General features: G+C 33.9%; 1 protein-coding gene across 2 annotated transcripts in view; it reads right to left on the reverse strand.

Moving 5' to 3' along the window:
* Positions 1–27,878, reverse strand: part of LOC124364101 (histone-lysine N-methyltransferase SETD2) — a 73,705-nt gene that overhangs the window by 35,523 nt on the left and 10,304 nt on the right. For both annotated transcript variants that reach the window (XM_046819286.1, XM_046819284.1), the window contains exons 2-10: positions 22,424–24,543; positions 21,592–21,711; positions 19,770–19,898; positions 17,598–17,799; positions 12,122–12,219; positions 10,834–11,011; positions 8,919–9,143; positions 6,328–6,449; positions 84–343 (exon numbers count right to left, since the gene is read on the reverse strand). In XM_046819286.1, coding sequence (XP_046675242.1) covers positions 84–343; positions 6,328–6,449; positions 8,919–9,143; positions 10,834–11,011; positions 12,122–12,219; positions 17,598–17,799; positions 19,770–19,898; positions 21,592–21,711; positions 22,424–24,507 — 3,418 coding nt within the window. In that variant the 5' untranslated portion in view covers positions 24,508–24,543. The remainder of the gene's footprint in view (positions 1–83; positions 344–6,327; positions 6,450–8,918; positions 9,144–10,833; positions 11,012–12,121; positions 12,220–17,597; positions 17,800–19,769; positions 19,899–21,591; positions 21,712–22,423; positions 24,544–27,878) is intronic.

Below are 27,878 nucleotides of genomic sequence, written 5' to 3' on the forward strand. Positions count from 1 at the left end.
CATAAGACTAATTCAGTAGAAAAAAGCATATAACAATATTAGGAATTTAAAAACAAAATGAATAAATAAAACTAGAGACTCACCAGCTTCTCGCTCGTGTTCCTTCATTTGTTCAATCCTCTCCTTCTTGGGTATCCTGAAAACCTCCTTGAGAGAGGCCCACTCTTGCAGCAGGCCATTGGCCATCTCCACAATTTTCTTCTTGTTGGCCTCCGTCTGTTCCTCATTCTCCGCCGGCCGGCTCAGGTTGGAGTCGTCAGAGTTCTTCTCCGAGTCGCTTCCTTTCGTCTGCTTCTCCTTGTCTGCGTCACTGCTCTTATCCACCTCATCTTCAGTTGAACTTCTAAAAAGAAAATCAAAACAGCTGTTTACAAATTCTGCACTCTCTAAAACAAATAAAACTCATTTGTTCTAAAAGCTGCAATCTAATTTTTAGTAGGATAATTTTATAATTCTTACTGATAATTCTTATTATTTTCATAGTTTGTACAGGCTATTTTATTTTGGTAGTGCAAAATTATACGAAAACACAATACTGTAAAATGAAGAACTATGGATTCAATTTAAAAGTTTAGTTTACACTATGAGAATTTATTTTACAGTTTTCTGGAGATTAACAAATAAGATTAAGAAAAAATTCTTTATTTTAGAATAACGGATTTTGAAATTTGATCAGTAGGTGCGCAATAAAGATGAGTATCTTCTGTAATAAAATAGAATTCAACTATAGAAAACATCTTATTTTAATTCCAGATATCATATAGGAACTGCAATAAAATTTTACAAATATTTATTAAAGCCTGTCACGGTGTAAAATAGGTGATAAAGTAGCCAGTTAGTGAGGTATGAGTTTTTAATCTATTATGTTCTTGTCATCACAAATTTTGCAACAGTTATTAGTATATGTACATTATTTATAATGTTATTCTATATTTATTTTAATGTTTACTTAAATACAGTAGTTACAAACAGAATGCAACACGAGATGAAAAGGTAAAATTGAGTTATGTCGCTATTGACGAAATCTATTACGTATGTTTAATGATGAATAAAATCTTGAATCTTGGAAGTGGGTAGTCAGCTCTATGCCGTGGATTGTACTTGTAGAGATTGCAGCTCCTTTTGAGATGCCTCTCCTGTGTATGAAGAACCACTTCTCTGTCACACAGCGAAATTAATTTCAATAGCTTAATGTTTTTGAATACTGTACGGCAACTTTATCAGAGTCAAAGACCTGCGATTTCTCTCAATGACCGTTTTTGTAGAAGTAGGATTTTGTTCAGATTACATACTGAAGAGTTTCCCCATAGATCCAGACCCTACCGGGTGTTGGATTCTAACAGGACAAAGTGTGCCGTTCTGCTGATCTCAACACTGCCATAAGTCTTCTTACTAGACAGATTACATACTGAAGAGTTTCCCCATAGATCCAGACCCTACCGGGTGTTGGATTCTAACAGGACAAAGTGTGCCGTTCTGCTGATCTCAACACTGCCATAAGTCTTCTTACTAGACAGATTACATACTGAAGAGTTTCCCCATAGATCCAGACCCTACCGGGTGTTGGATTCTAACAGGACAAAGTGTGCCGTTCTGCTGATCTCAACACTGCCATAAGTCTTCTTACTAGACAGATTACATACTGAAGAGTTTCCCCATAGATCCAGACCCTACCGGGTGTTGGATTCTAACAGGACAAAGTGTGCCGTTCTGCTGATCTCAACACTGCCATAAGTCTTCTTACTAGACAGATTACATACTGAAGAGTTTCCCCATAGATCCAGACCCTACCGGGTGTTGGATTCTAACAGGACAAAGTGTGCCGTTCTGCTGATCTCAACACTGCCATAAGTCTTCTTACTAGACAGATTACATACTGAAGAGTTTCCCCATAGATCCAGACCCTACCGGGTGTTGGATTCTAACAGGACAAAGTGTGCCGTTCTGCTGATCTCAACACTGCCATAAGTCTTCTTACTAGACAGATTACATACTGAAGAGTTTCCCCATAGATCCAGACCCTACCGGGTGTTGGATTCTAACAGGACAAAGTGTGCCGTTCTGCTGATCTCAACACTGCCATAAGTCTTCTTACTAGACAGATTACATACTGAAGAGTTTCCCCATAGATCCAGACCCTACCGGGTGTTGGATTCTAACAGGACAAAGTGTGCTGTTCTGCTGATCTCAACACTGCCATAAGTCTTCTTACTAGACAGATTACATACTGAAGAGTTTCCCCATAGATCCAGACCCTACCGGGTGTTGGATTCTAACAGGACAAAGTGTGCCGTTTGCTGATCTCAACACTGCCATAAGTCTTCTTACTAGACAGATTACATACTGAAGAGTTTCCCCATAGATCCAGACCCTACCGGGTGTTGGATTCTAACAGGACAAAGTGTGCCGTTCTGCTGATCTCAACACTGCCATAAGTCTTCTTACTAGACAGATTACATACTGAAGAGTTTCCCCATAGATCCAGACCCTACCGGGTGTTGGATTCTAACAGGACAAAGTGTGCCGTTCTGCTGATCTCAACACTGCCATAAGTCTTCTTACTAGACAGATTACATACTGAAGAGTTTCCCCATAGATCCAGACCCTACCGGGTGTTGGATTCTAACAGGACAAAGTGTGCCGTTCTGCTGATCTCAACACTGCCATAAGTCTTCTTACTAGACAGATTACATACTGAAGAGTTTCCCCATAGATCCAGACCCTACCGGGTGTTGGACTCTAACAGGACAAAGTGTGCCGTTCTGCTGATCTCAACACTGCCATAAGTCTTCTTACTAGACAGATTACAGTGCTCAGTTTTTTGCAGATGTTATCAATATGAGAGGCCCGAGGTAGTGTATTGCTTATGGTTATACCCAGATAATTAGTTTCTTCTACTGATATAAGTTTAGAAAGGGGCATAGTGATGTTTATTCTTACCCCATATAATTTGTTTTGATATACTCTCGTGCTATTAGATCATTAATTTGACAGTATTCCAATGCCACAAGGTTTTCAGGAGCAATTTTACTCAGCAGTAAAGTGGTGTCATCAGCACACATTATTTGTGTTCCATTTCTTGCCATATATCTTGTGAAACCACAGGTAACAATTATTTAGAGGACTGGACCTAAGACTGACTTTTGTGGTACTCCTCTGTTCACATACAGGGGTTCAGGTATTACTGTATCTATTGTCTACCATTGTACAGTGTAGAACTGAAACAGTTTCAGTGCTGTTCCACGAATACCTACATAGATGTTCAAGTTTCTTTAACCCTTTTAGGACGAGCGGACTATTAATAGTCCGCACTAGTTTTGCCGAAGAAGACGATGCGGGCTTTCAATAGTCCGCACTAGTTTTACCGAAGAAGACGAGCGGACTTTTATGTGCCCGCCGGTTTACGTTTGCATAATACTCACGTAATATCGAAAATACGATGAACAAAATTAGTTTTCCTTGTAGAGGCACATCCTGAGACAGGAAATGGAGTATTTCGGAACTTATCTTGGCCAAACAATACAACATATGTCTATTTTTAGAACAGCTGCACGTGAGCGCCTATTGTAGTGCCAGTCGGCGGAGCGCGCCAATTCCGTCTAGTTTGTTTACATTCAGTCAGTCACAGTGCGGTCGCGTTGACTATAGTTGATTGTTTCAGATCAGTTATAAACTTAGTGTTTATAGATTTATAGTGAAATGTGTTTTGTTCAACTTCTTTTGTGAATATGGATCAATTTAACTTAGCTGATCACAGCAGTGAACTGGACCGTGAGTTACTACTTTGTAGTAATGTAAGTTTTTTTGTTGTAAAACAATTATTTCTCAACCAATGTTAATAAAATTTTGTATTTAAACTGAAAACTATGTAAGAAACATAGTAATATTAGTTCCCACAGTAAAAAAATTTTTTTTTATCATAGTAAACTGAAGCCAAACTAATAAAATAAAAAAATAAAATAAAAATTCTAAAATTTTATTTAATTTTTAATTTTTCTGGTTATTGTAAATAGTAATAAATGCTACCATATTGTAGACAATTTAATTATGTACATGTGGATAAAAAATGGTGTAAGGACAATTTAAAATAATGGACTTATAATATATTTATCAAACTACTACATTTTGCCCAATTTCACCGTCGTCTTCTTTGGTATGTTCGCTATGAAATATGGTCACGTCAAAAAATGCGTACCTAAAAAATAACCAAAATTTTTGTCGTCCTAAAAGGGTTAAAAGGAGGTTATGATCCAGACAATCGAAAGCCTTACTGAGTTCAGCAGAATTCCTGTAACTGTGTTGCCTTTTTCCACTTCATCAATTACATACTCAATCAGGTTGATGATTGCTGATTGTGTTGACTTTACATTTTTCTTTGGATAACGTTGAGAGAAGAGATATTGGGCGATAGTTATTGCAGTCAGTTGTATTGCTCTGTTTAAATTTAGGTTGTACCTTGACTCGTTTAAGGTCTGTAGGAAATTTTCCTTGAAGCAATGATTTATTTATGAAACATACAAGTCATAAGTACATAAGTCTAGTATCAGTCCATAAAAATGTGTTTTTTTATTAAATCATACGTCAGTTAATACGAATGACTTGAAAATTTGCACTTATTTTAAGACAAAGAAATTTTTTTTTTATTTATACAATATCGCTTTACATTTTCAAATAAAAGCATTTAGGTATTCAAAACAAAATATTAAAAAACCCATTCTTTACTTGTACAACAAATTTACAAGAATGGTATTTTGCTGAACATTTAATAACAAATCCTAAAGTATCCTATTCCTATGAACAAGTCGAATGAATTATATATTCAGTTAATTATAGTTGAATATATCAAGCTAGCCATTTTTCCTGTTGTAAATATGGAGAAAATGTAGTTTTTTAGGCATTTTGAACAAATATAAATTCTATGTCTGATGGTACATTTGAATTTTTAACAGGATGCAGAATATTTTTCAACATACATTTGAAGATAACCTTATTGTAACTTAGTAATTATCATGCAATTAAGTTGTAACCAAGTCTAATTAATAATGTATTGATTGCTTATAATTAGTATTTTAAATTAAACTTTTAGACCTGTTAAAATTTGTACTTTTTGTGTACATAAAAGTACATTTGTATAAAGTTTTATGACAGTAAAAAATTGACTTAGGTCCACTCACAATTTTGTGTTTTATTTGTTTTGTTTATATGTTTTCATAATGGTCAGAATTATCATCAGATGCACGAAAATGAAGTTTGTTTCACAGAGAAAGTAATATCTTCAAAACTTGCTTGGCAAGTGGTGAAACCTGGTGGAGAATCTCAAGACTACATGTTATGAGGTTCCCACTCAAATATGTTAATAGATTACTTATGCCTCCCAATACTACAATATAAAACTCCCAATGGTAATGGACACAGCCAATAGTGGGTTTATGTCATATTAGGTAGATTTTGTATACACAGTAACAAAGCTTGTGTCCCAAACAAGCAAGTTGAAATAAACAAGTTGAAACTTGGTAGAAATATTGTTCTTATAAATTAATGTCCCTTGTAAGTTCATTGAACAGCTTGGTACTCCATTTCTTTCCATTACAGCGGCCGTTTAAACTTTTTAAATTCATAATTCTGTTGTTTATGATACTAGAGGTAAAACAAAAAGTGTTCTAGAATGTATATAAAATATACCAAACATTTTATAATAAATAATTGGTTTGGTATCTTGAATATTTTTTTAGCTGTAGCCTTTATATATATATATATATATATATATATATATATATATATATATATATATATATATATATATATATATATATGAGATAAGAACTTTTCTTGCTAAGAATTTACTATAGATATGCTGAAACAACTCATTACAAAAATTTAACCTTTTAAATATCTCTACTGCGTTTATTGATTGCCCTGCTTAGTACGGCATTTCAGAATATGGTGGCCATTTAAACTTTTTCTAAATTTACAACTCTGTTATTTATGAACCTAGAGGAAAACCAAGGGTTTTCTGGAATGCATTATAAACTTGACTAAACATTTTATAATAAACAATTTTGTGGTAACTTAACAGTTTTTGAGGTATTCATTATATGTAAATTCCATGAGGACTTTTCTATCACCAAGAAAAAAACTTCAAATAAATTCAAACTTTATACTAAAATTGTTCTCTCCAGGTCAAATAAGATCATTGGATCATAGAAAAATTAAAACTGTTGTGGAATACTTTTTGTTCTGGAATTTTTTAAACTCTTTTTGTATCTAAAACAACTGTTAAAATATCTTGACTGTGTTCATTGAATGCCCTGCTGTTGAATGACTGACCTGTGTTTGGCCTCCCCCACCATGAGAGCTGTAGTAGACCACTTCTCCACCACGCCGAGTACCCTGCTGTCCTGCAGCATTGTCTTGTTTGGGATCGGCAGTTTTGATAACGTCTCCAGAATCTGGAAGAGCAATGGTCAAAATGGTTCAGGCCGGATCACAATAAATTAAAATGTAATTATTAGGAACAATTTTAGTACTTTGGTGTACAGAGGCCACTCTGTCCCTATCCACTATTACATGTACACGTACGACGAATATCTGAGCTTGAATTTAGGTACTATCTCGAGGGATGTTTCTCTTTTTCACCAGAAATGTGGGCTACAGTGCCATCAAAACCCGCACTGATGGCCAGAGGCATTTCCCAACCTCAGATTACATCCCAGATCGTGTAACTTTTCCGACGTCATATCACATTGGGCGATCTGGCAACTGGTACTCAATACAGTCCTGACTTAGCATCAGAAAATCTTCATCATTTCCTAGAACTCAAGGTATTTGATTGGAAAGTGACACGTAGAAAGAAACCATTACTAACTGGTGTAACATCAGGTGACAAAACTTCTTTGATGGGGAATCCAAACACCGGTGCTGTGGCTTAACACACGTATATAAATGTATTTATGGTAACTAAATTGGTAGTAAAAATGTATAATTTCATACTTTTAATTTCTGATATACTGTGTTACCTTGTCCGCTCCAGTGACAAACCTCCCATATCTGTGATTGTATGTAATTATACAAACACAGTTCCTTTGATAGCCTCTGGTACATGTGTTGCTACTTCCAGACCATCTGAACACGGTACCATCACAAATGTCTGTTACACTCGTTAACTTACATATGTTTGAGGTACTAAGCAGTTGTTTATCTGTTCTGTTACTGTTGTTGATTCTCTGCTTCGTTTGTTCTTTATATAATACTGATTCTTGAGGAACAAAACATGTGTTGAAATTGCAAAAGTGCTGATTAAACTTTGATAAACAATTTATGTTTTTAGTTGTAATATTTGAAGTTAGCACCTTATATAAAACGTGGACTAGTGGGAATTAGCAATGGATTATTGTCAATGTACAAGTACATGTGTGTTTAGACATAGTATATGAAATTTAACTAAGTAGAATGTAATATTTATACTGGTAGACTACTTTGACATACACTAATTGTAAACTGGTTATTAAAAGTGTTCACTGCACGATACAATTATAGTTTAGTATATAACAATTTCAGTAACTCACAACAATGTAATATTTACACAAAAGTAGACTATTCTTAAATACACTACACAACAATGATAACTACTAATGGCTACAAATGATAACTGAGAAAGAACAAGTGAATGAGGAATAAATTGAGTTTGTTTTCATTTTATTCTCTGTTTCTATTTTGATAAATACATTGATCTATTAGATCTTCTGACCCTCCCCTCCTGGTCAATCATCTAAGTCAGGGGTGCCCAACCTTTTTTACCCAAGGGCCACATTGTAAAGCCTTTATGGCCAGGCGGGCCAACATCCCAGGGGATTTGGAACCCCAAACAAAACGTATTGCCCGGGGTTTGTTCCAGAAATCTTGTGCAAAATATGATTTTTAAGGTTATTTGGCCCTTGTTTCCTGATTATTGTAATTTCTTATTATTTATTAGTTGTTAGGTAAAGGTTTATAACATATTATGTTTTTAGGTTCTTTTAGTAGAAATAAATATAAACCCAGACTTTTGGATGTTTGCTCTAATTCTGAGGGAACAATAAAAAAGTCACCAATAAATTGAATACATTGATTTTAATTAAGCCTACTAGGATACTAGGACATACAAATTACGTGGCGAGTGGTGACCTTGAGTTGGGTAGGGGTTACGTCGCCGCACCGCGCGCTGTGCCGTGCTTTACGCGCGCTCTATTCGCCAGCCGGCAGCCACCACCGTAGTCAGTGAAATCTGTCTGCAACTACTTTACTTCTTTCAACACTCATACTCCACCAAATGAATACGGCTCGTTCTACGTGAAATCGGCTGGACTGCTTGGTTCTCAAAATTTGTATTTATTTAATATTTCAAATGCTTGTAAACAAATTTGGTTGTTTTGGCAACAAGGCGGGCCATATAAAACTGACTCGCGGGCCGTAGGTTGGGCAGCCCTGATCTAAGTTATTGATTTCTCAGTAACCTGATAATAGGAAAGTGTTACCACAGCTGGTCCGTTCCTAGTATTAATGCTTGCACGATAATCGCACCGATGTTACTCACTAGTTAACTATATTTCAGAGTTACCTAATACCAGAAAGACATTACGAGAGCGCTAAATCATTCAGCCCTTTTACTGAAATAACAGGGTGTTGCTAGTAACATATTATCCCGGTAACGAGTTACCACTGAATAACCGTGTTACTGACACTAATACTTCATATACTGCCTAACTCTAGCACAATCTGCACAGTGAAGCATTACCAAATTAAAATACAATATGTAGTAAGTGTACGATTTACATGCATTGTTTACAGAAGTAACTAATACTAGATAGTCTGTTAACAATATTAACACTTTCTAGATCTTATCTAAAAGCTTCAAATAAAATATAGACAATTGTAGTTACCTCAATTTTAAGAGAAAAAGAAGACGCCGGATCCATCATCCAACTCCAGACCAAACGCAGACCGTGGTAGTCCAGGAAGAGTCTCAGGCAGGCGGTCTCCCCGTTCTGGAGTATCCTCAGCAGCTGGACTCTGGACGCGTGGTCCTCAGCCCGCACCATCAGTCGGCACAGCATCAGCGTCTGTGCTCGGTTCTTCAGCACCAATTTCTCTATTTCCTCTTCCAACTGTACACGACCAAATAAATCTTAATAAAAATCTACTTCAGATCAAATCTAATATTATGTCCACATTTTCAAACTCGTATCATTTTAAATGATCATTTATTACACATTACGATCTTTTAACATATCAAAACACTTTACTTTTATCAAAACAAATAGGCTCAATTAGAGATAACATTTGACATTTTTAAACTTTATCTTGAAGTATTACTTTTTGAAGTTTAACATTTCTCTTATGATGTAAAATGTAAGCTCGTTTTACAACAGCAAGCTTTTACATAATAGAAATTTAATTTTAACCCTTTGAATGCCAATCACTTTTAAGGGAGTGGAGCTGTCAATGCCAAGCATTTATGACAGGGACAGGTCATCTCTCTCGGTGCCATACATCTCACATTTTTGGTGTGTGTGTGCGCGCGCACGCATGCGTGCGCATGTGCGTGTAGCATTCAGCTAAATAATTTATAACTTTTTTTAATATGGTTATTTGAGATGATTTTTATTTTATTATGTAGGGGGAAGGTAGGCTATAACTTGTAATATTTATTTGAGTAATAAAACATGTTAACATTTCTTACATAAAAATATAATACAAACAAAAGTTTTTCTAACTTTGGAACACAAAAATGGTAATTTTATGATCTTAATTTATTTGTATGCATTTGTTTTATTGTTCTTTATGTACATACCAAATTTCAAAAAAACCAAGTATCTGTCTGTATAAATGAGTTTCAATTGTTTTATAACTCAGTTTTGGTTTTGTACATTTGGCATTTGTGTAGAGTTCCACAATATAATTCACATTTTTTTCAAATAAGCATAATGGGATTATTTTTGTTTTATTGTGTTGGGGGGAAATAAGATATGACTTAATATTTATTTGGATGATAAAATGTGTTGAAATTTTTTAAATTAAAAATCTGTACAAAACATTTTAATTGTTTATGAGTTGATAAAGAAAAATTATAATTTTCTATCTTAATACATTTGTATGCAACTTTACTATCGTACTATAAGTAATTAAGGACAAGTATAAATTACAAAGATTAAAAAAGTGAGTATCTGTAATACTGAGTATGACTTTTCTTATATATTAGTACTAAATATTAAAAATCTGCATTCTGAATCTCATATTTGGAAGGTAGCTGCTGTAACAAATCAAATCAAGATAGATAGTCTATGTTTATTTAATTTATTATGTATAAAATTAAACTAATTACAATACTATATTTCAATATTTAGTGAGAGAATAAATATAAATAATATTCAAAAAGCTGATCTAAACAGCCCTTGACACTTTTCGGAAAACCTGCGGGCTGATCTCATCAGCTCTTGGAACTCAAAGAGTTAATGACAGCTTCAAGATTCAACAGTTGAGAAATTCAGTGTTTTCAAACACTCAAATTTGGTGTACACAAACCAGTTCTCTACAAGAAATGAAAATGTCAAAGCTTTTATACTCTGTACCCAGGGTCAAACAGTTAGGATTGTCCAAGAATTTATTATTTCAGACTTTTGAATAAATAATTTCCACGCTTGAAAGGCCTATAATATAATAACACAACTCTCTCTGTACCGAACATACAAGCAGAATCATCAGTCAGCTCACAGAATTGAGGATTATTATTCTGGCATCAGATAATCATCTGCCTTATCTTTTGGTTCAGAATTTACAAAGTAACAATAGAATTACATCTATATCGTTGAGAGTATCTTTTAAGTTCCTCTTGTCCTCTTTTTTCTTCCTCTCCTTCTCTCTCCGTTCCCGGCTGCGTCCGCTGATGTCCGACCACTTGTTCTCCTTCTCCGGGTCCTCCCCGATCCAACCCCTACAGAGAGCTGCTTGGCAGTAACACTTCTGCGCCTCTTTCCTGTCACATCGGTCAAGTAAATAATCTTAACATAGTGTTTTCCAGGAAACCCACAGTTAGAACTGATCTTCATCACATCAGACAACTGACTATATTCTAACATTTTGTTACTCATCAAAACATTGCTAATACAATTAGAATTCAGAAATATGTCTACCTTGCTGTACAGAGCCACCTTCAGTCAAGAAATATTTTAAAGATATTATTTATATGTATCCAAATGCTTTTCAGTTTTCTTAATCTTGTGATAGGAAAAAATCTCAAATTATTTTGTACTTCATTGTTTGAATATTAAAAAAATGATACAATTTACAAAAATACTAAAAAGTGTTCTAATTTGAAGATGTGGCAAACAAAAACTCTTTATTGGCAATTTTTATTTATATCATTTTATCACTACTCATTGCTATTACTATTTTTAAATTGACCATTAAATCTGAACAATTTGATAACCAATAATATTTGTTGTTTCAAACACTTTAATCGTGTAGAGGTTTTAATACCTATGATGAGAACTTTCAGTCTGAAACTGACTAGTTAAATTTGGTTCATTTTTCAGTTTAAAATTCCTTCCACTTCAATACTAGCTAACACAGGCTTAACTTAACTGTAGGTAATAAAATAAATATCAATATTTTCAATCCATTTTTTTCACACTGGAAATTTTAATCTTCCAACAAGAACCTCTCTTTAATTTCTGCATGTATTGCCTTTGATTGCAGAAATTCCAATTACTCATCAGTTTCCAACTTTTCAATGGAATATTTGCCACATTTAATATCCACTAGTTTTGGACTAAGTTAACCTGGATCATGCAAATTTAAATTGCTGGGGAAAAAAGCCAAAACAAACAAATGTTCCATCAACTTATCCACGAAATAAGATACATGAAGTAAAAAGGATTGTCTTCAAAAAGTGTTTGGCAATATGTTAAAAATTTGTTTTGGAGTTTCATAACAAAAACAGTACAAAAATTAATCAATGCCTGTATATATGAGTGTATGCGTCATTTTACAGGCTTATCAAATGGCATACTTTTGTTGAATACTTATTATCATGGCTTTTATAGGAAAGAATTATTCCAAAACTGTTGCAAAAAAAGTAACTTACCCATAACGTTGGAACTTATAATCAAACGTTATCTCTTCGCCCATAGCGATCTGGCGCTTGCTGAAGAACCCCACTCGTAATTCACCATTAACAGTCCACTACAACATATTCATCAATGATGTATTAAAACTTAATATAACACTATTTATACAAAATTAATGGGGTTGTATGTGAGGAGCAGTTTGATTTTACCAAGCAGAAATACCAAACAAGCAGTTGAAAATATTGTCAACACAGTTTTGGTGAACTTTGAAAACAAACTGACTTCATCTACAACACTGACTGTTTTGACTGACACATTTGACCCTACATACCATGAGTTACTATTAGAAAAAAGTTTAATAATAATATTTATTGCCATTTTAAGGGAAGCATTGACAAAGTCATATATACAACAAAGAGATAAAATTAAAACAATGTTCTAATACACATCTTGTAACTGTATTTTGTAATATTTAAATGTTAAACAAATTCTAATGTATAAAGCAGTGTTTCACAAAATATATGCTAAAGTAATAAATAAAATCTACATATTTATATTAGGAATACTGAAAATTTTTGACATATCAATAAATGGACAGTTGAGCTACCAATTTTGTTGTAAATGTATATATTATATAATGAATAACTCTAGATTTATTCCATTAAATCAGGTATAATGAACCCCTACATAGCACTGAATGCATCCTATTTAAATTATACAAACCAATTGGATGTTCAGCACCTCGTATGTCACGTTACGTTTATTTGAAAATACTAGTTTTGGAGTGCCACAGGGATCTGTTCTTGTATCTTCCTATTTGTAACAGCATTTCTTATTTAATATACTTTGTTGATCAGTGTAGTTTATATTAGTTATTTTCCGGTTATGGCGACGAACAGTAAAGGTGGCTGCCTGTGTGGTTCGTGCAAAATTTTAATAAATAATGAAGAAGAAACGTTGTTATGTGAAGGATTGTGCGAAATTTTGTATCAAGCGAAATGTGTCAGTATCACAAGTAGTGAATATAAAGCTATCTACAAGATGAAGACAAAAGTTCGTTGGATATGTGACAAGTGTGTTTTAAGGTTAAACGTGATGAAAAATCATGCTGCCAGTGACAAGGAGTATTTTAACCTCCGTGATTTAGTTGAAAACCTGATGGGGTTAGTAAAAAACGTTGTAAATGATAATGTTCAAATTAACAAAAAACTGGAAGAAGTTACATTACAGGTTAGCTCAGTCAGAGGGAAAAGTAAACAGAAAGTCGAGAATATAGTACCGGAAGTTGAAAAAATTCATCTCAACAACAGGAATATTGAGGAGATTACGTCTTTGGAAAGGAACGAGTCGTTGAACCAAAAAAGAGTACTTCGTTCTACCACAAGATCAAAGAACAACAAAAATATCAAGAGTACTGGTTCAGATTCGACGAATAGAGCAATTGGAACGGAACGGTTCACAGAAAAGAGTAGCAATGTAGATGACGGCGGAACGGTAGCTTCCAGTCAGACATCTTTAAATGGCAAACTTGTTACTATGGTTCAACATGAACATAGCGTCGAGACGAATTCGGACGATGTCGATGTGTCAAGTGACTGTAGTGATTTTTACGGTTTTGATGAAATCCCAAATTCGGGTAGTGATCAAGCAGGAAAATGGATAACTGTAATAGATAAAAAGAAAAAGAGTTTTGCATCTGTAGTGAAGGAGGTTGGAACTCGTGTAAATGCCGGTGAGGCAATTGACAGAGTTAGGCCTAACCTAAACAAATTCAAACGTAGGTCAAACAAAATTTTGGTTGGCACGGGTGAAACAAATCTCATTCAGGGAACAAAAATGGCTTGGTTTTACCTTGGAAAGGTAAAAAGTGGAACTTCTGAAGAGGAGGTGAGGAATTTCATAAAAACAAGCTTCCCAGGTACAGGTTTCCTTGTGGAAGAAATGGAGTGTAGGGGAGTGAATGAAAGCCTCAAGATTGGAGTGGATTTTACAATGAGGGATAAAGTCACAGACATTTCACTCTGGCCCAAAAATATAACGTTAAAACGTTTTTTGTTCAAGAGGAGAGAAACACCACCACAAAGGTAGGACAAGCCCAATTTTACCAAGCTAAGACGAATGACCTTAAAATAGTATTTATCAATATTAGGTCAGTTTTTAATAAGGTTGAAGCAGTGGAATCATTCTTGGAAAACGAAGGACCAGATTTTATTTGCTTAGCGGAAACATGGTTAAATAAGGATAAAAATAAATTCTTTAAGATAAATAATTATTGTAAAATAGCTGAGAAATATATAGAGAGAATACTATTGGTGGCGGTGTTGCAATATATGCTCAAATAGGTAGCCTAAAAAAACTTAAAGTCAGCCCCTTAAATAAGCTGCAGACTTTTATCAGTTGAAAACGTGTTTGAATGTTGTGGCCTCCTCATATCCTTTAATGGTAATAGGCCTAGATTTGAATTTATTTTAATAGTTTTATATAGACCTCCCAGTAGAGATAACTTTTGTGAATTTATTGAACTTTTGGAAGATTCTCTAAGCATGATAAAAAATACTTATTGTGATCTGCCGCTGGTATTATGTGGTGACTTTAACATTGACAATTTAAAAGAAACTTGGGCCAAAGAATGTTTTTACGATGTCTTAGAGTCATACAACCTTCATGTAACACTTAGAACATCTACAAGAGTTACGGAGAAGACTAACAGTCAACTAGATTATTTCATAACTGATTTACAATCAAACTCATACTGTACTGTAACTTTGCCACCGTTGTTATCAGATCATAGTTTTTTATATTTTTTGTACATATTACATAGTACATATTTGATATTTGTTTTCCTAAGATGATTTTTAGTATTAAGGACGAGTCACATGTTAACTGGGTCAATGAAGAAGTTATTATATCCCAGACAAATCTAAAGGATCTGTATTGGCACACTAGAGATAATCCTAGTCACATTGTTAAGTTACAATACGCAAGAGCTAAAAGCCAACATGCCAACTTACTATGTCAAGTTAAAAAACAATTTTACAGGTCGAAGATAAGCAATGCAAAAAATATTTGCAAAGAGTCTTGGGACATCATTAAACACTTAACAAGTGATGAAAATGTAAATAGTTTTAATATTTATTTAAAGGATAAGGACGAGCTCATTTCTCACCCAAGCAATGTAGCAAATGTTTTTAACAATTATTTTGTAAGTGAAATTTTAAAACTAACCGGACCAACGGTGCAAGCTGATGTGAATCAAAATTCAGACCACCAACATGACTCATCTGATGAATTTATCTTGTGGCCTACAGATGAGGAAGAAGTTAAGGAAACTATACTTAAAGTTAGTTCGAAGCGTGGGGCTGGTGTGGATTAAATTCCATGTAGCATATTAAAAGTATGTAAAGATATTATTGCAAAGTCACTCACTATTATCATTAATAAGTCTTTTGAGATCATCAAAGTGTATTCTCTAAAATAATTGAGATCATCTTTCTGAAAAGATTAATCCCTTACTTGGAGAAAAACCAAATTTTGAACAACCACCAGTATGGTTTCAGGAAATGTAGGTCCACAACAGATGCAATATTGGATTTGTTAATTGATTTATATGAGAATCTTGATTTAGTGGGTGAACAGTTGTGCATATTTTATGATATGACAAAGGCTTTTGATCTACTATCACATGATGTACTTCTCAAGAAGCTGTTAGCTATCGGGATAAGAGGCAGGCCATTGAAGTGGATCCATAGCTACTTGAATAGCAGAAAAATGGTGGTAACTGTACAATATTCAGGAACAGATGGTCTAACTCGACACTACCATTCAGAGGTTTCTCCCCCTATTAACACAGGTGTTTCTCAAGTTTCAAATTTGGGCCCCGTACTGTTTCTGCTCTATGTGAATGATTTACCACAATCAATAACAGAAGGTAAGGTCTGCCTATTTGCTGATGATGTTTGTCACTGTTTTGAAGACCTGAACAAGGATTTACTAAGATGCAGAGCACAGGAAGGTCTTAATGAAATGAGCAAATGGTGTCAGGAAAATAAGCTACTGCTAAATAAAGGCAAAACTAAGGCTCAAATGTTTTACAACAGGAAAAAACCAGATAGTGCCCCTTTACTACGGCTTGAGGGAGCGAGCATAGCAGTGGACGAAAGCGTGAAATATCTTGGCTTAACCATAAGCAGTGACCTAAGGTGGCAACAACACATAGAATCCATATCAGCGAGGCTTACTGCAGTATGTTACATGGTGCGAAGGCTCCAGTTAATTATGGACAAGGATGTGCTTTTGAAGGTGTACTTTGGATGCTTTCACAGTATCATCAGCTATGGAATTATCTTCTGGGGAAATAGTTCAATGGCGCAACGAATGTTTTTGATTCAAAAACGCATCATAAGGACTATCTGCAAAGTACCCTATCTAGCTCACTGTAGGGCATTCTTTGTACAGTTAAAGGTGCTAACATTGCCAGTCATCTATATTCTTGAATTCGCAATAATGGTAAGGAGGAAGCCTGAAATAAATATTTATAAAAATTGACCAAGTACATCAATATGCTACAAGACAAAAGAAGAACGTTTATGTCAGCCAAGTAATATCCAGCCTAGCAAGAAGTGGCCCAAGATTCATGTTTGGGAAAATGTATAATACAATCCTAGCTGAAATTAAAGTAATTGAAGATATTTCAAAATTCAAGACAGCCTTGAAGGAATACTTAATCCAAAGACCTTATTACTCAGTAGAGGAATATTTTACTGAAGAATAGACACTACATATGACATGACGACCATGGCGCAATTGCGCTACCAGTGGGAGATTAACAAGAACAAGAAATTGAATTTGAAATAACTAAGTTTTGTTTTCCGTGTAGCACGGGAGGAAACTTTGACCTTGAAATGCACAGAACAGCTGCATGGTGGCAGTCCGCTATTGTGACTGACACTCATGGTGCAACAGACGTCACAGTGATGTGTTTTGTGGTACGCAGAATGGAAATTGATTGTTAGTGTGCAGCGTCGATATCGAGTTATGTATCAAGATTAAAATTCACCACATGAAAAAGCAATTTGTAGCGAGTTTAACGAGTTTCGTGATATAGAGACTGTGTTAAAAGTACAATCAATAAATTTTTCGCAAAGCATTTAAGTCACATAGCTTTGACATACGACACAAGGCATAAATTCCAGATGAGATTTTGTTTAAAACATTCTGAACATGATTATTCCAAGATAAGTGTTCATCTATAGTTAGACCTAGAAATTTTGTACAGTTTTCTTGTGTTATAATATCATTACCTACTATAATTAATGGTTCAATTTTATGTCTATTTTGTTTTGTGGAAAATGTTATAAAGTTTGATTTACTAGAATTCAATAATAAATTATGATTATTTAAGAATTCTTTGATAGCTGCCAAGTCGATATAAGCAGAAATCTTTTATATTCTGAATATACAAATACTCCACCAACGGTTACTCAAAAACCTTACTTTTTGGGTTTCTGCATTTGGGTCACAACTGTGGTTGATGAAGCGTGAGATGTTGCCTTTCTGTGTTGCATCTATGATAGAGTCCGACTTGAGCGCCATGAAGTAGAAGTGAAGATTCTTGTCCTTGGCATATTCTTTGGCACGTTTCCTAAACTCCTTTGGATCCAGTACTTCACCTACATACTCTAGCAGAAATGTGTCACTATTGGGACAAAGCAACACAATTACACATTTCAAGAAAAAGTTTTAAAAATCATTACACAGATTTCACAAGAAACTATCTACGCTTCAGGACTTAACCCTTTGAGTGCCATGGCGACACTAATTTTGACGCTACGAAAAGTGCATAAATAAAGTGCCAGCATCGCCAATTTTGACGTTTTTTATTTTTATAATATTTGATATAGTACAAAGTTATTTTGACCAAATAACCAGGTAGCTGCAATCTATAGGTTCCTATCGATAACTATCGATAATTACGAGTATTACGATGTTTTCTTTCTTCATTGATCTGTGAAACGTGTTCTTTGCGATGATTTTTCTTCCAGTCACATGACATGGCGGTTGAGTATTGTGTTGCACATCAACCATTATTTTTGTTTACGTGCCGGTAACCAAGCTATGAATATGAACTAGAATTAGTTACAGTGTTTAGCCGTATTTGTTACCGTATAAGTAATGCAGTGACTAAGTTGTGTTCAAACGAAATACGTTATTTCAGTGTAAAAGAAAGAGAGTAAAAATAGTGTCTTTGTTTATATTTTTAGACTTTTATTTAGAAATGAGTAGGTCTAATAGAAACATTGCTGACGACGACGATCATCTTTTACAAATGTTGAGTGAAAGTGTTCCTTCTGCATCTTTCATTAGCTTTTATAAAATGTTTGGGATTTTCTAATATTTGTTCAAAGAAATGTTGTAGTTTTTTATATTTTAAAACCCATTAAAGTAAGTTCATTTTATTCTCCATTTTATGTATAACACTTTATTTAAAAAACCATGAAAATCAAATGCTTAGCTTTTGTGCAATCATGTTTTTTCTAAATGCTTGTAATTTGAAGTAAAATGACACTTTCCCTTGAATCATCATATATGTTTTATTTTGACAATAAAACAATGTTATAACTTATTAAATTTGTTTAGATTTGTACACTCTTTCCCATGGTGTATATAAAAAAAATATAAAAAATACCATATACACTCAATTTAGGTTCAAACTGAAATTTTTTTTAAGTGCAAAAGTTTAACTGAAATTTTTATATTTTTTAAAAACAAATGTTGTTTTTAATTATATGCCTCATATACTTCATTTCATTAGAAAAAAAACAACACCAAAATAATCTAAATCTGTTGGATAGTTATTTTACTACAGCTTTTCTCCCAAAAGCTTGCAAATATGGGAAAAACAGCCTGGCACTTTACGCATGTGACTTTGGAAAATGCCCGTGGCACTCAAAGGGTTAAAGATTAGTTTTTTTAAATATGTAAAAACATTTCTAAAACAAATAACTATTACATTATTGATAAATAAGTTATTAGTAACATAGCTTTTGTCATCTCGTACTTTATTATTTGTATTTTAAGAAATTATTGATTTTTTAAAATACATTCCTTTGTATTTTCATATGTAAATCAACAAAATCTAAGAAATCTTAATTGTAAATTTTGATTAGAAAAATGTTTCACTATTTTAATTTGAAAACCTGCAAGTTCCATGATTTTAAATTTTAAATGCATACACATCTTTTAATAAGAAATCAAATTTTAAATATTTATTGAATGTTTATCTTGGTAGAACAAATATCTAGCACTATTATGTGTTTAAAATGCCTTGTGTCGTGCTACTGGTTTGTCAAAGCAAAAAAATTTTAATGGTCTTGTCCATTACTGTTACAAAGAATATTGTTTTTTTCTAAATAAGACACGTTCAAATTAAATTACATTATTAGTATTATTCATCTGCTCCTCTTCTATAAGAAAAATTAAGTAAATAACAATTAATTACAAGTAGTCTTTGTTTACATTGGTCCTTTTATGTTGTAACATAAAAATTCTGAATAACTAACCTGGATTATTGACAATAATTATTTAAGTATTAATACATTTTGAAATTGAATATTTTTCTTAAGCAAGAAGATTAACTTTGCGTCATAAGACCATTTCACTACTTACGGAGAAATATCTTCTAATGCTCTTAGACCGTATCCTTTCATTTCTGTCTTGAACACTTCACACTTGGCATACTCTAGATTCTGAAAGCGTTTGTTGGCACATCGCTCCCCCAACATACATCTCGCTCCGCTGCAACAACACCAGTTCAAACATCACATATCTTTGATGGTACATTTGAAACATTAGTAGGTACAGGTAAGGTTTACATGCCCTCTGTATGATATGCAATAATCCATACTGTAATAGAAAAACTTATTTATTAGCATATTCGCCAAGAACAGTAATTAATAAAGTCAAGAAATTATATAAACTTTGATGGTACATTTGAAACATTAGTAGGTACAGGTAAGGTTTACATGCCCTCTGTATGATATGCAATAATCCATACTGTAATAGACAAACTTATTTATTAGCATATTCGCCAAGAACAGTAATAGTCAAGAAATTACATAAACTTTTATGGTACATCAATTTGGAGTCCAATTAGATGAATTAGATCCACTACTGTGCTCAAATAATCCTACCGTGGCAGATTACACCAGTAAAAATCAATTTTGTAAAACTTCAATAATTATTTATTTCAGGAGAAACTTTCAATATAACTGCCTGACTTGTACAAGTGTTGTAGTACATGAAGAACTTAATATATATTTCTGGATTAAAATCCAAAATTTCTGCTATACAATGTACTATTGTCGCTGCAATAAAACTGATTTGATTTGATTTTAATACTAATTGTTCTCATCTATACAAAAAGAGTATTGCATAAGTAAATTTTTGACGTAGGTCCTAAAATATGATGTGTTAAATTTATTTTAGATTACTAGAATATAGAGCTACTACTGTGGTGAGCCTAGAATATCGGGAATTAGAGTGAAAAGGGGTGGTAAGGGGGTGAAGGTCAGTTGGCAAGTCATTCCTATAGTGTTTGATTTTATTAGCCATTCTAAAGTAACAATAAAATTTATTCAGTTGCTTGTATGTGTTGCATTTTTGCAAAGAAACCTTTTCAGAAACGAAAGCATAACAATGACTTGTTAGGACAGGTAGTAGGTGATGGCTCCCACTACCAAATCACTGATCTACCCAAAAGTCAACTACCAAGAAATTACTTTCAACATTCAGTTGGTCTTTTCAAAAGAGAACTCTTCTTAAAGTTTGAGAGAGAACTAATATTGGATTTAAAACATGTATGAATGAAAGAGAAAGATCAGTTGCAATATCCAGTAATCTGGAAGCAGTAGAACATGTTTCTGACATACTGGAGAGACTCTGAAGAAGCTTAATGAGGTCTGAAACAGTGGAACCAGTCCCTTGATGACAGAGAACCCAAAAATGATGAGTGGTTCAGGAGCAAGGATCTATCTTGAAATGAAAAATGTCTTTATTTATAGGGGCCAAGTTTAGGACTAAAAAGTCCTCTTAGCCTCCACTTAACCTCTAAACTTAGCTTGGAGGGTTAAATACTTTTCTTTAGCCACAACTCTTCCAATCTGTCCCACAAATGAAAGAGTGCCACCAATGAAGCCTTAAAAATATACATTCAGTAGAGATTGGTTTATATACTTCCTTCTCAATTCCAACTTCTTCCAAAAACAATTTATGGAATTTGTTCTAATGAAATTTTGTATAAACATTAAAAAAGGCATAACTAAAATAATTATTAAATAAAATAATAGAAAATAAAATAAAATAATTATTAAATGGTTATTAAAGTGCAGTAGGAGAGCGATGATAGCATCATTCTCTCCAAAAATTGTCTTCATTCTGCAAATCTAGAATGTATGGATTATGTACTGTTTTATACTAAATTACTGCTTACCATTCAATCATAAGTAGTCTATTGAGGCAGTCTTCTCCACAACCCATGTCCCCTCTAGCTAGCTCCTCCTTGGTAAGAGTGCAGTCACACACCATGCGTTTAGCATCTTTACTTTTTGATCTAAAATTAAAAGAAAATTATAATCTGAGGTTATACTATGGGTTGTTTTGTTTACAGTTTAAAGAAGATATGGTCTGTTCAGAATATTTACACTGACTGCTCTGTCCCTGGGGTGGTGTTAAACTTAGATAAATGTAACAGCAAATTATACAATTCAGATCATCTAATACATTTTACAATAAGTTTAAAAACTTTGAAATCCAGGGGTTTCTACACACTGCCATCTCACAAAATACGAGAACTATATCCAAATAATAACAAGAGTTAGCTTTGTAAATGTGTGTACAGTAAACTCTCGACTATTCGTAGAGTTGACCAGTTCGAGTACAACTGATGAGTGAAGTTTGTGGACAATTTGTAAAATGCTGATGGGAGCATGTAGTCAGCCGTCATGGCTATTTATAAATATTATTTTTTCAGTGAATAGCTTTATTTTTAAGGTTTCAAAAGTTATTTTAGTGAATAATTTTATGTTTAGAAACTTTTTACCAGTGTCTCAGCAGCTCTCAATCAGTACCACTATCTCAGTCCAGAGATTTATAAAATTCACTTTTTCTTATCTCAAAAATTCTGTACTAATACAGGCTATTCATCGAACAAATCCCAGAATTTCATACCAATAAAAGATTGTTCAACGAAATACCAGGATTTGTGAATAAACTTTTTATTACTATTGGTCATATTTTCATGACAAAACACTGCTGAGAGTTACCTGTCAGTGAGGTATTCATTGCAGTCCAAGTGTTGGAACTTCGCAAGGATGTCCTCCACTTCTCTGTCAGGTGGAGGCGTGTAAGGAGGTGTAGAGGGCTGCCCCGATCTGGGAGGTGGTGTCATTGTGTTATCAGAGTCCATCTGCAACCTCAAATTGGCATTTATCACGTCCAGTTCCAGTTGTCGTCTGTTGCTGGAACCCATCTCCAGTTCACTGGAACGCCTCCAGCGTGACTTGACCTTCACAGGTTTGTCCGCTTCGTACCCAGGGACCGGTGGGGTTGTGGTGCTTGTCACCATAGAACCTGTACCACCCGATCTGGAATTGTCCAATTCACTTTGCTTCAAAGAGCTGATTGACTTTATTCTGCCACTTCGTCTTCTACCTGAACCCGAGTTCGATCCACTTTCAGAACCGGTGGTATCAGTACTGCCACTTCTATTTCGGAATGTTGCCTGTTTCTCCGATTCTTCTTTCAAAGACAATTCTTCCTTCACTAAAACATCTCCTTTTATCTCTACCTTATTGTCACGTTCTATGTCAAAGAAATCATGCAAAGAACTACTATTTTCTTTTTTTGGTGATTGACTTGAAACATCTGAAACTTGCGAACTCATATTTTCAGAAACACTAGAATTGCTACTGATAATATGTTCCTGCAAATTTTCAAGATGTTCAAATTTTATATGAGAACTAATATCTTCCTTTTTAGAAAGTTCTTTATTTTCTAAATCTAAACTTTTATTTTCTAGGCCTACAGATTTTGTTCTTGTCCTTAAAGTTCTTGTAACCCTATTATCTTTACTTTCACTACTGTCAGGTACACAATTTTCCTCCACAATTTTAACATTCAAGTCTTTATTGCTACTAGGAAGATCTAGGCTTTCCTCAGGTTTACTATCAAGCCTTTCACAAGCCACCTGAGGCAAAGATGTCTCATCATCTTTTACACAAAATTCTTCATCGATTTCTTTATCCTCAACAATGACTACTTCCCCTATAATCTCAGTTACCTTAGGCGTTTCTACAACTAATTCACAATTATTTTCATGCACATTAAACTTTGGTTCACTTGTAAGTTCTTCAGTTACTACTTTATGATCAGTATTGTAATTTCTATCACATTCCTTTTGTAGTACATGTATTTCTCTGGAATTATTTATTTTCTCTATACAGTTTGGTTCCTTAGTTTCAGTAGAGTCTTCAATATCAGGAGGTCTGACAGCCTCTAGCATTTCAATATCTACATTTTCACTGTTACCAACAAGCACTTCATCACCGTCATTCCCGACACTAGAAAAACATTCGATTTCAGTTTCATGCTCTGTCACTCTAATTTCATCCTCTTCTACTTCATCTTCATGGATAGACAACTCATCATCTGAGTTATACTGTGAAATTTTAACACAATGTATACCATCTATTGTTCCTATAACAGCATTTATGTTGTCACAATCTTCTTCGATCCCATCCACAGATTCCTGACTACTCTCATAATCACTCTCCCTCACAACCGTTATGATCTCACAAGAACCCTCTTGCAGTTCTGTCAGGTTTTGTATACTAATTTCCTGGCTAGCATCATCATGATTGGTCACCTCATAATCACTGTCCAAAACTATCACGTACTGATGCCCCTCTTCGCCATCTTCATCATTCGTTAACACCAACTCCTCATCTTCTTCACCTTCTGTATGAACTTCGTATTCCTCCTCTCTTGGGGACTCTGCCACGATCTCCATCTCATCTTCAATACTGTCCCCTGCTGGCTCCCTACTCACTATAATCTCATCTCCTCCCCCAGCAGTCTGCAAGTCACCCAAAATCATTTGTTGAATATCGATTGGCATAAGATTTTCTTGAGAAGAAGGTTCATTTCCATTATCTGATTCTGTATTTGATATGTTTACTTCCTCTTCAGAACCTCCTGGATCCTTTGGTGCCGATGATTCATCTAGATTTACATCTCCAGAACTCTTTCCTTCTCCTTCTTTATCATCAGTTTCTGTTGACAAACTTCTATCTTTGTTTTTAGAATCTTTCCCTTTCCCATTGGCACTGCCTCTTCGCCTTTTAGCCATAACTGATACTACTTTCAGATTATGCCAATTGGGTACCTGGAACAATCACAAAACATGGAACCATTAAGATTTATTGCAGATGATGCAAATAAAATATGTTATAAAATACACTGAAATTCTTAGTAAAATAATCTTGAAAAATACAAGTTTCAATGTTATTTTGTAGTAACACTTATATGATTTCAAGAGAGTATGTGGTCTACAATGTTCCTGATACATATTTGTGAAAATGTATAAGAAATACCAGTAACTACTGATTTATGTCATAAAATGAAACTACTTGATCTGTTATGTAAACCTTTCAATAAGGACCCTACAGGAATCATGAGCAATTCTAGTACCTCTTTTTTATATTAATCCTTTGAATGCCAAATTCATTAATAGATACTTGACCCTAACACCAAATTAAATTTGTTTTCATTTAAAGGCATTTTTTACTTGTTTAGATAGTTGATTTAATGAATAAAAACTGTTTAACGCTTTGTAGGTGAATTTTTTAGATTAGATTTAGTACCAGTATGTATAATTAATGAACAGTGTTATTTTGACAAGACATATTTTTTATAAAATCATACATGAACAAAAATATCATATGAAAAATATAGAAATACAAATGTTCAAAAACAGTACAGACATTTTTTGCAAAATCTTTTGCTATTTTGTACCATTCTAATGAGTAGTTCTACAAAGTATAATAAACATCAAAACAAAAAACTCGTCATGTCCAGGTCGTCTGCATTAACCATCATAGTGAAAACATTTGTACAGAAATTATGAAACTCTGTAAATATTTAACATTGTATTGCTTTAAGTTAATATGACGCACTTTCGAAACTTGATGTTTATGAAATTAATAGATTCTGATTCTGATTTACCAAGTATGTCAATATTTACAAGGTTTAAAAAACACTCAATGTAATATAAACTGATAAAACTGTAAATAAGGAAACACCCAATGAGCAGAACCACAAAGCTGGAATTAAAAAACAAGCTTGAAGTAATGACAGCGAGTGTACTCGCTATGGGTGCTTCAAGAAGCACAGGTGACAGAGGACCAAAGGAACAGCTGCTGTCAGTCGGTACTCTTCTGATGTTCAGTTCGCATGTTAGCAGACGTCGAGAAGCAGTAAAATTGACAAGTACCACCATTTTATGGAAAATTCAACAACTATTATGACCCCTAATATTTCAAAATGTAATTTGCAGGATAACTCACTACAAGCGTTATAGGGATTTCAATGCTTGTAAAATACATCGCTTACGATGTTCAAAGGGTTCAAATAATAATATTATAATAAATGTGTTTATTTTTCTCTTTCAAATACAGTATATAACAGTATTCAGCTTGGGGAAAATATACCAACCCAAAAAGAAACAAATCTTGCACTTGGGTGGGAGTAATTATCAGCTTCTTAATTAAAAGAAAGAAAAAACTCAGCAGCAAATCCAAGTGCCAGAACAGCCAACCGCTGGCACGTGTGAACGAGATGACCTCCTCGACAGATTGAGAGAGGTCTTGTAGGCTGAGAACCAGAGTCTGAAGCAGCAGCTGAAATTGACTTCGAGGGGGCATTCACACTGCTACTGGGGTGTACAATGCAATTTGAAAAGGGGCTGAGATGTCTCATTGCCAATTTTTTTTACCTGCCATCTTTCTTGCAGATAAATGTCTTATCCATGAAATCACACCCTCACCATAGCCATAATAGTTCATCTTGGCCATTTTACAAATATAAAATTTAAATAAATATTTAATCACAAAAAGTACTTGCTCCACCGAATGGACAAAAAGTAAATCTAATTAATATTTACTTTAAAAACACGCCTCGTATATTAGTGCAAAATGTTGATAATCCGCACCCATATATAACTTGGCAAATAGATTTAACCCAGTTACAAATCAACTCAAATTAAATAATCTATTTTTAATTGAACTATTATGTATACAATGAGACTAAGTAGAATATACACAACAACATTTGTAGCAGAATAATAAATAATCAAAAGTAAATCTAATTGGACCTTGGCATTGTTCAGAAATACCTGTGGGTCAATGTCATCGGATCTCGGCACTTTTTGGAATTACTTGTGGGCCGACTAAATCGGTTCTTGGCACTCAAAGGGTAAAATTAATGGAAGTTATGGGAAAACTTCTTTGTTTTAATTTGAAATTTGTCTTTATCGGTAGGATTTACTTGAGCAATTGTAGAAAGTTATGGTTGGGTGAATGTTTGGTGAATTTCATATACTAGTTAACTCTTTAAAGTTGTTTTATCCTGTCTCATACCACACCTGAAGGCATTCGTAATCAAATGGTCTAAAATTTTGATCTTTTAGTAGTCAAAATTCATAAAAAATGTTTGTAGTACATCACCATCACAGCAGGACAGCACTTTATGACCTGAAGCGTTCATGTCAGATGATATTCTCTGAAGATTTAAATAACCCTTGTTCTTTTGGGCTAAAACCACACCCTGATTTCACAATTACTGTTATTTCACATACCAATTGATGGAAATAGATGAGCTGATGTCAGTAATAACCAATACGAGTTTGACTCACGGCCACGAGCAATTGTGGCCACGAGATCACATGATACACAGTGCAAGTCTAAAACAAGGGAATGATCTAAATTTTGTTGTTGAAGGTAAATGATTGGAAAGGATAATAGGATTTTGAATAGCCTATTTGCCATCGTTGTGTTAAAAAAATTAGAACTCTACATTTTAAGGACTGGAATCCATCCTCTTTGCGAAAGCCCCATGTGTACTCGATGTGACACCATGCTGATCTTCAAGATTATGCAAATAAAGATATTGTCTATTGTCTATTGTCACATTGTCATGAACGTGATTAAGAAGCTGAAACCTTTTTAAGCGTATTAGTTTTTAAAATATTTACATGAGTGAGTGTGAATTACTTTTAAAGTTAAAATATTATGGAAATAATTTGTTCCTTTTTTAAGTTGTTATCGAGTTGTTTCAGAGTTAGAGTAGCCTATGAGTTTGTCGTGTGTTGTTTTTAAATGAGGAAAAGATATTTTTATGTGATCAGAAGTTACAAGGTATGATAGTGAGTAAGTAGATAGTACATGCATAAAAAAAATTGGAAATGTATACATTATTTATTTGTTTGAAGTAAGTTTGGTTCAATTTGTTTTCATTATTTTCAAATTTCTTTTTATCCTCACTGGTATTAAAGTTTGTGTTATTTAACTATTGCAATCATCCTCCTGAATATACTATATAAGGTTTAAAGGGATGAAAATAACACACAATGAAGTTGTAGAACATTAAAAGTGGAACTACTGTTCTTGCAAGATAGTAAAAAATTATGGTTAGGTGAATTTTACAATTTTTTTTCTTTGTGAA

This window comes from Homalodisca vitripennis, chromosome 6 (genome assembly GCF_021130785.1).
Source record: "Homalodisca vitripennis isolate AUS2020 chromosome 6, UT_GWSS_2.1, whole genome shotgun sequence".
In the NCBI taxonomy this organism is placed as follows: Eukaryota; Metazoa; Arthropoda; class Insecta; order Hemiptera; family Cicadellidae; genus Homalodisca; species Homalodisca vitripennis.